Source organism: Acinonyx jubatus, chromosome F2, assembly GCF_027475565.1.
Source record: "Acinonyx jubatus isolate Ajub_Pintada_27869175 chromosome F2, VMU_Ajub_asm_v1.0, whole genome shotgun sequence".
Taxonomy (NCBI): Eukaryota; Metazoa; Chordata; class Mammalia; order Carnivora; family Felidae; genus Acinonyx; species Acinonyx jubatus.
The window spans coordinates 47224501-47237941 of NC_069394.1; the positions used below are offsets into that span (position 1 = coordinate 47224501).

The following is a 13441-nucleotide window of genomic DNA, read 5'->3' on the forward strand; positions in this document are numbered from 1 at the left end:
GGGCTAAAAATATAATCTGTATATTATTTTCCACCAGAAAGTATATCTTAATTTTTTTCTATGCTGCTAAATAGCCTTAAAGTAGAAAAAAATAACTGAGTCTTATGTATATTATGATATATAATAGAGACACCATAATTTTACTACTGCTATATCATTGTAAATGTTTAGCCTTCAGCTCTCTTTTATTACTGCATTGCAATAAACATTTACTTAAATATTATAGTCTCTTTTATGTATTAAGGTTTTTTTCGCTTAAATATATGGACTCATGGATGTAAGATTGTTGATGGAAGTATCCATTTGTTATTAGACTCAAGAAAAGTAGACTAAATAATATCCAAGTTACTGGGGTGCCTGGGTGTCTCAGTTGGTTAAGCATCCAGCTTCTGCTCAGGTCATGATCTAGTGGTCAGTGAGTTCGAGCCCCATGTCGGGCTCTGTGCTGATGGCTCAAAGCCTATAGTCTGCTTTGGATTCTGTCTCCATCTCTCTGCCCCTCCCTAGATCATGCTCTGTTCTGTCTATCAAAAGTGAATAAACGTTAAAAAAATTAAAATAATGTCCAAGTTACTTCTTTAAATTAATATAATTGTGAAATATTTCTATTAAAAAGCTATTCACTCACATAGCTTTTTTTTATCATATCTAATTATTTATTTTTTTCAATATATGAAGTTTATTGTCAAATTGGTTTCCATACAACACCCAGTGCTTCACATTGCTTTTTATAATTAGAAAGAATTAATGTACTATAAGAAAACAATAGAAACTGTAATACCCTTTCCTTTAAAAACTAAGAAATAACTTTGCATCTGCTGAATTGGTGTTTGTAGATAAAAAATAACATAAGGACATTGTTTGGAAGTAACATGTGTGCACACCATGTTGTGCCCTTAAAAGTAATGATAGCCAGAAAGAAATTGAATTTTTAATTTCAGCTCGAAACTGTTGCACCTGTTTGGTCATTTGGCAAAGCTGCCTTTCTGTTGTTCAGGAGGCAAAGTGACTGATTGATCTGATTACTCCCCTGTTAAGCATTCTGCGGAGAAGAACTTCTCACTTTTCGCCTTGGTGGATGGATACTATATTATTGAGAATTAAATGACTTCAGTGTGGTGAAATCTAGCTATAAAGACAGGAGACATTCATTAATTTTTTTCTTATTTAATATGACTGTTTTTCTAGTATTTTACTCAACTGAGTAGATTGAAATCTGTAATAAGTTGCACTATATATTAAAAAGGCATACTCATTATTCTCTTCCCTAAATTTCAGTATAAAGAACGTCACTCCAAAAGTTGGAGACCCTGAAACCCGGAAAGCTATTCGCCGTGCCTTTGATGTGTGGCAGAATGTGACTCCTCTGACATTTGAAGAAGTTCCTTACAGTGAATTAGAAAATGGCAAACGCGATGTGGATATAACCATCATTTTCGCCTCTGGTTTTCATGGAGACAGTTCTCCCTTCGATGGAGAGGGAGGGTTTTTGGCGCATGCCTACTTCCCTGGACCGGGAATTGGGGGAGATACTCATTTTGACTCAGATGAGCCATGGACACTAGGAAATCCTAATCATGATGGTAAGTGCATGGCTTTTTTCATTGCAAATATTTCTCTTTTTATTTTTGTTTTTGGAATGCCCAAGTAATTGACTGATTTACAAACTTTTTTTAATGTTTATTTATTTTGAGAGAGAGTGCAAGCCGGGGGTGTGGGCAGAATGGTGGTGCAAAGAGAATCCCAAGTAGGAGGAGACCTATCAGCACAGACCTTGTCACCAGGCATGATCTCAGGAACCATGAGATAATGACCTGAGCTGAAATTGAGAGTCAGTAGCTTAACCAACTGAGCCACCCAGGTGCCCAATTTAACCAATGTTTAAGGTGTCAATTCTAAATTCATTTTTAAAAATATAAAACACTATGTGAGCCTTTTTAATAACATTTTAGAATAAGAATTTGTATGGGTCATTCGACAATGCTAGTTTTTCATATGGTCTGTTGCTTGGAGATTAGAACTTTACACTGTGTTCTGTAAACAGACTGAATTTTGTTTTCTCTAAAATGTCACTTAACAGCTTAAGGAAACTCTGCTATTTTTTTCCCACACTTTAGTCCACTGTTTCCACTGGAAACTTAACTTAATTGACATTTGTGGCATAGTTTCTGCCATTTTTTCTGTTATTCTCTTTTCTGTTCCACCTCTTGAGTTTGTAAAATGTTGCTTCTTGTCTTTCATCTCTATATCCATATGTGGTCTCCCAATATGATATGACAACATAATTTATTATTTTTATATTATATATTTACTTTTATCAAAACCACTTTTTGCAAATCTATTCCAACAAGTCTATCAGTTTTCTTATCTTTAGAATTATTCTCATATGCAAAAATAAATTTAAAATAACTTGATAACTAAAAGGAAAGCTACCTCAGATAAGAAGTCTGTGTTTCTTCCTAGACAATAATCCATACTTTAATTTTATGTTTCAAAAATATTCATATAATTATAGGATCCTAGATTTATAAGATTCATAAGCAGCCATGTCTTGGAATTCTTATAACCAAAACTTAAATGTTTTCTTTCTCACAGTAGTAGAATGCTGTTGAAAATACAGCATGTAGGGTCACCTGGGTGACTCAGTCAGTTGAGTGCCGACTTCGGCTTAGGTCATGATCTCATGGTTTGTGAGTTTGAGCCCCGCGTCAGGCTCTGTGCTGACAGCTCAGAACCTGGAGCCTGCTTCAGGTCCTGTGTCTCCCTCTCCCTCTCTCTCTCTGCCCCTCCCCACACCCCTCTCTCAAAAATAAAATAAAAAACATAAAAAAAATTTAAAAAGATACAGCATGCATTGTTTTAATGGCAGCTAATCAGCTAATAAAACTCTTAATTCCCTCTTGATGAGTTAAGCCCAGCCATCAAATTAAGCTTTGTTAGTTCACCAGAATGTTTAGTTAGCTGGATTAGCGTAACAGCCTTGCATTTTGAGAACATGCAGGATTCAAACATATTATGGATAGCATGAATTAAGGCGAGTTAAATTTACAATAGCATCAATTTTCAAAGAAAGAAAATATGATAAATAACTCTTCCTGTCTTACAAAAGAAAATAAAATATCTAGTGTTACACAAAGTGACCTTTGGCATTGTTTTTAATAGGTATATTGACTATATTAAATTATTACTTCATTTTTAAGAACTGATTTGGAGATGAATGGCAAGTTTGTTGGGAGATTTCACTATATAGTCATGGAATGAAAAGCCAAAAACTTTGAGGTTGAGCAGACCTGCATCTAATTCCTGGCTAACTGATCATTAGCTAAAGAAGCTTCTAACATTGTCGTATGCTTATTTTCACTCTGTATGTTGTATTGCAGGGCTGGGACATTGCAAGGAGAGGTGCTTTCTGTTCAGGCATGTTTAGTCTATACCTGAGCACCCAATAATAAAATATCTGTAATGTGATAGTAGACCCACGTTGGTTGATACTTAAATCATTTAAAATTAAATATTTTTATCTTATTTTTATCAAAATCACACCGGCATTCTACTAGAGTAGTTCAGGCATCTTCCAGTCAATTGTTAATATACATGTTTGCAGTCCAGATGACTGAGAATAGCACTTATAATGGTAGAATTTTGCTGACAGAGACAAAACTGCATTTGCTTCCAGGGAAAGACTTCTTCTAAAATTATAAACAGAGAAAATTATATTTTATATCAATCATTATAATTCTAAGATTATATTTTATTCTGATAATAGATATAATTGCTAAGGCTACTTTGAATCTAGCTAGCTCTGAAGTCATGTTAATTTGGGGGATGGTGCCTATCAAATGGCCTATTTTTCTCTTAAAATATTGAAATCCTCAAAAAGCTGCACAGATTTTTTAGATGCTTCCTCTATTAGCTGGTATTTTTAAGCATCAACAAATACTTTTTGAAAATAAGCAATAAGCCCAAATCCTAGAAGAGTCCATCCAAGGTGAATGGAACCAGAGAAATTAGGCTAAGAAAAATAAGTAAGGCAACAATCTCTTTGACCTAGGCCATAGCAATTTCTTACTTGACATGTCTCTGGAGGCAAGGGAAACAAAAGCAAAAATGAACTATTGGGACCTCACCAAGATAAAAAACTTCTGCACAGCAAGTGAAAAAATCAAGAAGACTAAAAGGCAAGCAACAGAATAGGAGAAATATTTGCAAATGACATATCTGATAAAGGGTTAGTATCCAAAATCTATGAAGAACTTACCACACTCAACACCCAAAAAACAAATAATCTAGTGAAGAAAGGCAAAAGACATGAATAGACACTTTTCCAAAAAAGACATCCAGATGGCTAACAGACACATGAAATGATGCTCATCACTCATCAGGGAAATACAAATCAAAACCACAATAAGATACCACCTCACACCTGTCAGAATGGCTAACACAAACAACTCAGGCAACAACAGATGTTGGTGAGGATGCAGAGAAAGGGGAACACTTTGGCACTGCTGGTGGGAATGCAAACTGGTATAGCCACTCTGGAGAACATAACAATATGGAGGTTCCTCAAAAACTTAAAACAGAACTATCTCACAACACAGCAATTGCACTACTAGGTATTTATCCAAAGGATACAGGAGTCCTGATTCAAAGGGGCACATGCACCCCAATGTTTATAACAATGCTATCAACAGTAGCTAAATTTTGGAAAGAGCCCAAATGTCCATCAATGGGTGAACAGGTAAAGAAGATGTGGTGTCACACACACACACACACACACACACACACACACACACACACTAGAATATTACTTGGCAACCAAAAAAGAATGAGATCTTGCCATTTGCAACAACGTGGATGGAACTAGAGTGTATTATGCTAAGCAAAATAAGTCAAAGAAAGACGAATATATGATTTCACTCATGTGGAATTTAAGAAACAAAACAGATGAACATAGGGTAAGGGAAGCAAAAATAAGATAAAAACAGAGAGGGAGGTAAACCATAAGAGACTCTTAAATACAGAGAAAAAACTGAGGGTTGCTGGCAGGGTGTTGGAAAGGGGGATGGGCTAAATGGGAATGGGCATTAAGGAGGCACTTGTTGGGATGAGTACTGGGTGTTATATGTAAGTGATGAATCACTAAATTCTACTCCTGAAATCAGTATTGCACTATATGTTAACTAACTGGGATTTAAATAAAAAATTAATTAAAAATAATAATAAAAAAAGAAAATAAGCAAAAAGCTTTACGAAAACATCTATAGGGACATTTGAGATAACGTAAGAAATGAGAATGTTTACTCTGATTTAAGTGTGATCATTGTTATGAATGCTTCTGTGTTTTGCATGACTTAAGAGGTTTCCCAAGGAATATATATGTGGAAAGAATTGAAACAGAACATATGAGCTAAGGATGCAATCACATCAGTGGACTTTTGACTCAGATTATGTATTAATACATTTGATTGCCTCTTAATTTTTACTGCAGAAGTATAATATTTTTGTGCCTAAGTATACTATTAAACAAAATGACTATTTAATAGTTAGTGTTTCATTTGGAAGACAATATTTCTTTACTGGTCAAATAAATATTATTTTTCTTTTGAGTGAGCTTAAAGAAAATGACTACAAAATAATAGTGTTTCAGAATTCTAGGGGATTCGGGAGAAGTTGACTCTCTGTTCTAGATGTAATACCATACAGATTTACTGCTTAATTGAAATTCAGACTTTTAACCAGCAACAGCAGGACAGCTAGGGTAGTGTCGTGGTGAAGTATTGATCATTTATCAAAAGAACAGCCTCTAGCTTTGCTGTGGTACTGGTGAATGTGCGGAGAATTAATGCATTTGTACGTCCCAGATCCTGTCTGTTAGATTATTTTTTTGTATCACATATATACAAGGCCCAATTCTGACATCTTCATTGATAAACTTTTTCTTTTCTTTACTCTATCCCTCAAATGCCCCCAAGCTTACTTAACTGAAAAATTGTCTTTCTTTCCTATTCACAGTTCTTAAGCACCTAGAAAACAGAGCAGCTTGATAATTTAGCAAGAATGCAAATGAAAGAGTCTCTTGATAAGTACCCAGCTCATTTTCCTCAGCATATTGCTCAGCTAATGAAGGCAATTTGAATTCTGTCTACCTCAAAAGAGATAAACAGTGTCTTAGGCTGCCAGTAACCTTTAATTCATTGTTATCCACTTTCCTATCAATTTGCTTACAGTGATGATACCTTTCAAAAACTCATGCTAAAGCCCATTAAGTAAATTACACAATAATTATAAATAAATAAATAAATAAATAAATAAATAAATAAATAAAATGCCCCACACATACCCCTACCTAATAAAAATAATGCTGCTTTTACCCCCATGGAGTGGATAAGCAAAATATGTACATAGCAATTCTAATTAGAAAATGTTACTAAAACGATACGGTTTTTGAAAAGTATACATTGCCTGAGTACGAATTGGAAAATTTAACTCTAGCAAAATGTTAAGATTCATTTTGAGCATCATTATCATATTATTTCCTTGACTATGGTATAAAGCTTGAATGGCACTATCAATGTAAACACAAACTTATCACAAAAATTCTAATTAGACAAATATGTACCACAGTAAGCAAAAAGGTTACCTATTAAAATGTTATCCAAAACTACAACAGAAAAATAGCTAGAAGTAAGTCTTATACTATATAGTTGCAAGTCTATTAACAAGAAAAATGCATTGCAGTGCTGCTGTTTGTTGTCAAAAAAGTTACTGCCTTAAAGTGAGAAGATATCAGGACTTGCTCAGGGCTGTCGTGGTAAAATATGATTTCTGGATGTCTGTGAGGGTGTTTCTGGAAGAGATTAGCATTTGATTCAGTAAACTGAGTAAAGATCTTCCCTTACCAACAGCCAATCCACTGGGGGCCAGAATAGAAAGAAAGAAAAAGGAAGGAGGAGTTTTCTCTCTCTTCTTGAGCTGGGACATACCTCTTTTCCTACACTCAGACACTGGAACTCCTGGTTCTTGGGCTTTCAGTCCCTGACTGAATTATACCATTGGTTTTCCAGGTTCTCCAGTTTGCAGATGGCAAGAGCAAATTCTCGGCTTCCATAACCTTTTGAGCTAACTCCTGTAACAAATCCCCTCTAATATACCTGTATATATCCTATTGGTTCTGTTTCCCTGGAGAATCCTGACTAATATAACCATTAAATGTGATACAGTCACATTCCACATATAAGCCAGCTCATTCTCTGAGTAAATCTGGTTTAAGTTAAAAGTCTTCATGATATGATGCCAAAGTCAATGGACTTGATTTATGTCGACGAGGCAGAGTTAACTTTCTATGTGAGATATTTTGTCATCGGTGTACTAGAGGAGCATTGGTGCCAACAGGTAAACGTAGGCCTTAACCAGCTGCCTACCACCTCTCAACATTGTCTGCTCATTTCGAAGCTGTAACGGCTATATAATATTTTTCAGATGCTTACAGGGTTTTGACTTTTTGATCTTTGAGGACAGGAAAAGTTGGATTTTGCAAAACAGATATTTACCAAGAGGCCTGAAGTGAAGTCTGTAGGAGTATTGTCCAGATCAGTCTATCCTGTGCTTTGTGAAGATAAGGGAAGGACTTGATATGACTGGGCAGTCCAGGATCTTAATCGATCTTTAAACCCAGAGTACTTTTTGAGATTTTAAATATAAAGATATTAGCCCTCTACCAAATCGTTCTTACTTTACCATGTTTTACCAAAAGTTGGAAGCTCTCTCAAACTAATTTACCTTTCAAAACTATAATAAAATATTTTTGTTTGTTTTTAAAAACATGACTTCTTTCCTTCCTGACTTCCATCCTGGAATAAACTTAATTTCACTGAGTTTATTTTATTTCAGTACACTGGTGACTTTAATAGTCTTGAGTTTTTCAAAATCTCTGTTACATAGCTTCACATCATTGCTATGTACTATCTATTTATGTGTTAGATCCTGTGTACAGTTAGAAAAAACAGATGAATTAGTGTCCTCATACTCAAAACATTATTTCATTATATCAGTTTTAATGAAGTATATAGATGGATCATGGACATTAAAATATATACAATAAAGAACTCTTAGTAAATGAAACAGATAAAACTAGACCTTTCAATGGCTTAACACAACAGAATTTTATTTCTTGCTCATGTCGTGGAGCAGATGGACTATCCACTCACTCAGTCAGAGACCCAGAATAATAGAGGCTTGGCCATCATCAATACGTGATTTCCGAAGTTGCCTTAGGCTTTAACCGCCAGACGGTAGCTGGGAAAACTGGGATAGATTTGCTCGTGGAGTGATGTTATGTGCCAGACCTGCAAGTGGTAAAGAACATTCCTGACAACTTCCGCTAACTAGAGTTGGATTCCACGGCCACACCTAATCACAAAAAAGGCTGGATGAAGGTGATGGATTTGATGAGCAACTAGTCAGTGTCTGCCACCCCAGTATGTTAGGAGGTAAAAACAATACTAGTTTGACATTAGGCACACTCTGCATCTGTGAATAAGTTGCTTAACTGTAATTTGCCTTAATACAGATTTTGACCTATTGACCACTATTTAGCTTCTATTATTCCTCTCCTCATATACTGTTTGTAGGAATTTTCGTTGTAATTTATCTTGATATAGGTTATTTATCCTTTACCCTAGGTGGTCATCAACAAGGCAAAATAGGGTAGAAATTTCAAATGTACCCCTGAGTTTATCAGTATAAAAAAACTAATGTCTTTGAGTGTTTAAGAAAATCCAACTGATTGAAATTAATAACTTTATACTTTTTTATTGATTAAGTTATTAAGATTAGTAATTAATTCATACTTTAGTTTTGTGCAGTGATTTTTTGCAGAATTACAACCATACTATTACAAAACCTGGCATAGCGCCATTTTAATTTCCTTACAGTTTAAGCACAACAAAACTATCCACTACTTATTCTCACATTTTAATTTATAACTTGCTTCTTCATTTGAAATCAAATGTTGCCACAACTCACCTCCTCCCCAGTGTATTGACTGCATATCAAGGCAGCAGCAGAAATAGCTGTTGGTGCAATCCACACTGGAAATTGTAGTTTGCCATTGATTTAATGCATCAGAGAACAAGACCACCTTGGGCTTTGAGGGAGATTACACCTCTCTCAGGCAAGGCTATACTAGATGTGTGTGTGCTAAAAAATGGTGATTGACCTAAGATCATGGGAAATCAAGAACCTAAGAAAATAGGGAAATCAAGAGGTAATTAAAAGACTCTCTGCTGGTTTATCATCAGTCTCACTCACAATTTCATAAAGCCAAATTTGATTGAGTGAGTAGTATGTCTCATACTATTTTAAATTCATTGTGCGTACTTAACTCATTTAGTCCTCACAACAAACTTATAAAATAGATAGTGGAATTACTTCCATTTTGCAAGAAAATTGAGGCACAGAAAGTTTGGTGACTGGTCCAAGATTCCCTACGTGGTAACAACAAAATGAAACCACTAAAGGGATACTAAAGAACCAAGGAAAGGGAGTATCTACTTGAAGACTCAGGAGAAAAGCCTATCACTGAAAATATTTTATCAAGTGAACAAAAAAAACAGTATTGGAAACAACTCCGAATACCCATAAGGTCTCATGGAACAGGAAAAGAAACCTATTATTACTGTAAAAACTGAATCTGTCATGTGGAAGGAAATCGTGGTAAGCATTTTCAGAAAAACACGATAAAATAAAATGATGTGAAATACAAGGATAGATATAGAAGACCTGGTAGATAGCTCCAGCTTAAGAATTATAGATTCTCCTAAAGGGGAGAAGAGTGGGAAATTAAAGCAAATGAAATATGCAAGCACATATTAGCAAAAATGTCATATTCTAAAATAAGAGAGTGTGCAATTCAAAAAGAGTCATTGCATTCATTGCAAAATTTACAAAAACAGGTCCGTAAATAAATCCATCCTGCAAGTAAATGAAAAGTTTCCATTAACCGTGACACTGTCTATCTCGTTTGAGGTGAAGATTTCAAAAATTACATGGAAAAGTTCTGTATACATTAATGACATCATCTCTGGCCTCTGTCCGTAAATGCCAGTAAGGAACCCCAATTGTAAACAAACACAAATTTCTTCCAAAAAAATGTCTTGTCTTTGCCAACTGTCCACTTGGGCAAAGTCCCCCTGGCCCGTGAACCATTGGTCTAGATGAGAGGACAATTAAGAGTGAATAGTAGTGGGGCGCCTGGGTGGCTCATTGGTTAGGCGTCCAACTTCGGCTCAGGTCATGATCTCACAGCTCGTCAGTTCGAGCCCCACGTCGGGCTCTGTGCTGAGAGCCTGGAGCCTACCTCTCGTTCTGCCCCTCCCCCACTTGTGCTCTGTCTCTCTCTGTCTCTCAAAAATGAATAAATGTAAAAAAAAATTTAATAAAAAATAAAAAAGGAGTGAATAGTAGTAATAACTAAAACTAGAAAAGTTGGTTTTATCTAATTTGTTGAAATTATTTAGTGACCTGCTGATGAGACCGATTTCTCTTATGACCCGTTAGAATTCACCAAACTCTTTTGAACAAGGGAATAAAATGAACATACCGATGATTTAGAAAATTTTGTTCAGGTTGCAAAATATAAACTATATCTAAACTATCTCAGAAGGAGGAAAATAGGAAGAGTCAAATATGCATCTGTTCACAGTTAATTTCTCTGTTGAAATTGTTGTGTAGCCTCTTTTCAATATTCTCTTCTATACCATCATTTCATTTAAAATATGTACTAGAGAATTACAGAGTATTAAAAATGGGCTAGTGTTTGAAAACACACCAAGGCAATATAGTAGATTTCATTAAAATGAGAACATATAATTATAGGTAAGAAACAACTTAATTTTTAACTGTAAAGTCTGACTTACTTGAATGTAAAAATTCTGGTGACTTTACTGTACTCAAGAGCAAGAGACTGATTACTTCTCTGTGGGGCAGTTCTAGTTCAAATGTATTTAAGTCATATTTACAGGGTTTTTTTTTAATTCTCATCAGAGTCTCAGACTATGTCTAAGCTATATTTCTAAATTTTCTCCTGCTTAAGAGTAAATATTTGTTTCTGATTAACACTGAGGTATTCAATTTCAGAGTTACAAATGTCATCTCAAGTAGTATGTTATTATATAAGCATTTTAAGAATAGTAACTTATTACCTATTTACTGCAGCTTCTTTTTACACATATGAAATGGGACTTCTCTCTCAGATTATCCCATATTATATTAATGCAAATTACCCAGTCTAAATTCCCTTTTCTGACTTTTTTATCTTAGCTTTTTAAATCAAACTTTATCATTCTTGTTTCTATTTTATAGCATGTTTCCAAAGTGTGGTGTGTGTGTGTGTGTGTGTGCGTGTGTGTGCGCGCGTGCGCGCGCGCGCATGTGCACACACACGTGTGGTACATTCAGGCTATTTTCTTAGAGCAAAATTGGTGCTTTGTTAGAACTTTCCTACACTTGCCAAGATTTGCTTTTTTAGAGCCACTTGATATTTTAATTTAATTTAATTATATTTTAATTTTATTTTTTATTTTTTAAAATTTACCTCCAAATTAGTTAGCATATAGTGAAACAATGAGTTCAGTAGATTCCTTCATGCCCCTTACCCATTTAGCCCATCCCCCCTCCCACCACCCCTCCAGTAACCCTCAGTTTGTTCTCCATATTTATGAGTCTCTTCTGTTTTATCCCCCTCCCTGTTTTTATATTATTTTTGTTTCTCTTCCCTTATGTTCATCCGTTTTGTCTCTTAAAGTCCTCATAGGAGTGAAGTCATATGATTTTTGTCTTTCTCTGACTAATTTCACTTAGCATAATACCCTCCAGTTCCATCCACGTAGTTGCAAATGGCAAGATTTCATGCTTTTTGATTGCCAAGTAATACTCCATTGTATGTATGTGTGTATATATATATATATATATATATATATATATATATATATATATACCACATTTTCTTTATCTATTCATCCATCAATGGACATTTGGGCTCTTTCCATACTTTGGCTATTGTTGATAGTGCTGCTATAAACATGGGGGTGCATGTGTCCCTTCAAAACAGGACACCTGTAGCCCTTGGATAAATGCCTAGTAGTGCAGTTGCTGGGTCATAGGGTAGTTCTATTTTTAGTTTTTTGAGGAACCTCCATACTGTTTTCCAGAGTGGCTGCACCAGCTTGCATTCCAAGATCATTTTAATTTTATTATTAAATGATGTGCATATTGGATAGAATATGAGATCAAGGAAACTGATACTCAGTTCTAGTAGATTTACCCATCTAGGACAGGGTCAAAGAAGAAAATACTAACAAGAAAATACATTTTATGGTATATTAAACATGTTTTTAGCATTATGTATGAAACAAGTGGCGAATAACCCCAGTTTAAAATAAAAGTTTTTTACCTAGTGAAACTTTTCATTAGAGTCCTTTTTGAGAGAGTCATTTTATGAACAAAAATTTTAGATAGGTGAGTGGTATTAATGTTCTTTTTTAACCTAATAGAAACATGCTGAGGAAATGTTCACTTCTCTTTTGCAGTTTCTTTGCAAGATGATCCCGAAAAATTAAATTAGCTGTAATGTTTAAGCCTTTAAACTTCCAACCAAATTCCCTTCCCTTGACAGATAACCATGCATCCTTTATTGAAATTAGTTTCCGTATTTATAGTCACACTTCTCCTTCTACCTCTACTTTGACATTCACCCATTTCACCCATTGTTTCTTCCTGAATTTCTGGGGAAAAATGGCTACATTTTATGTCCACCACCCCCTCCATCATAAAATCCTACTCAGTCCTCAAGACCCTTCCCTTATCTGATCAGCCTACTATACTTTGTCCTCATCAGTTCCTCCTTTATTTGTAACTTTTTGATCCACAAAATATACAGCACATTTCCTTCACTATTTTAAAATGACAGGGAATTCTTATAGAATAAATGAAATCAAACTAAAGATAGGGTATCTTACAAAATAAATCTCCAGGCAAAATAGATAATACATTTTTCATTTGCTTAATATATTTAGTCAAGTAATAGAAGGACTTCAAAGTAGAATACTTCAGCCTGAGGTCAGCTAGCCCAAGTCACCAGGAGGAAATAAGTGAACTTTCTTTGAGAAAGCTTTGGAATAGTTACCATTGCCTGTGTTTATATCAACTCATATGAGTTAAAGTCAAACTAACCTAACTCACCCTGATTTATTTTCAACCCTGAGCATATTCCTAAATATTATCTCTTTGATACTGGAGACTGGGGGAGTTCTTGGGCCCTGAGACCTCAACCACCAACACCAGCCAGGGCCAAGTTCTTGACTTCACCAGAGAAAGAATTCAAGGACCAAGTAGCCTGAAGTATCAGTAGAAGCTTTATTGCAAAGTACAAGTACACACTGCA

General features: G+C 35.1%; 1 protein-coding gene across 1 annotated transcript in view; it reads left to right on the forward strand.

Annotated features, from left to right (window-relative positions):
- Positions 1 to 13441, forward strand: part of MMP16 (matrix metallopeptidase 16) — a 291993-nt gene that overhangs the window by 163497 nt on the left and 115055 nt on the right. The window contains exon 4 of the mRNA XM_015074740.3: positions 1279 to 1583. Within this exon, the coding sequence (XP_014930226.1) occupies positions 1279 to 1583 (305 nt within the window). The remainder of the gene's footprint in view (positions 1 to 1278; positions 1584 to 13441) is intronic.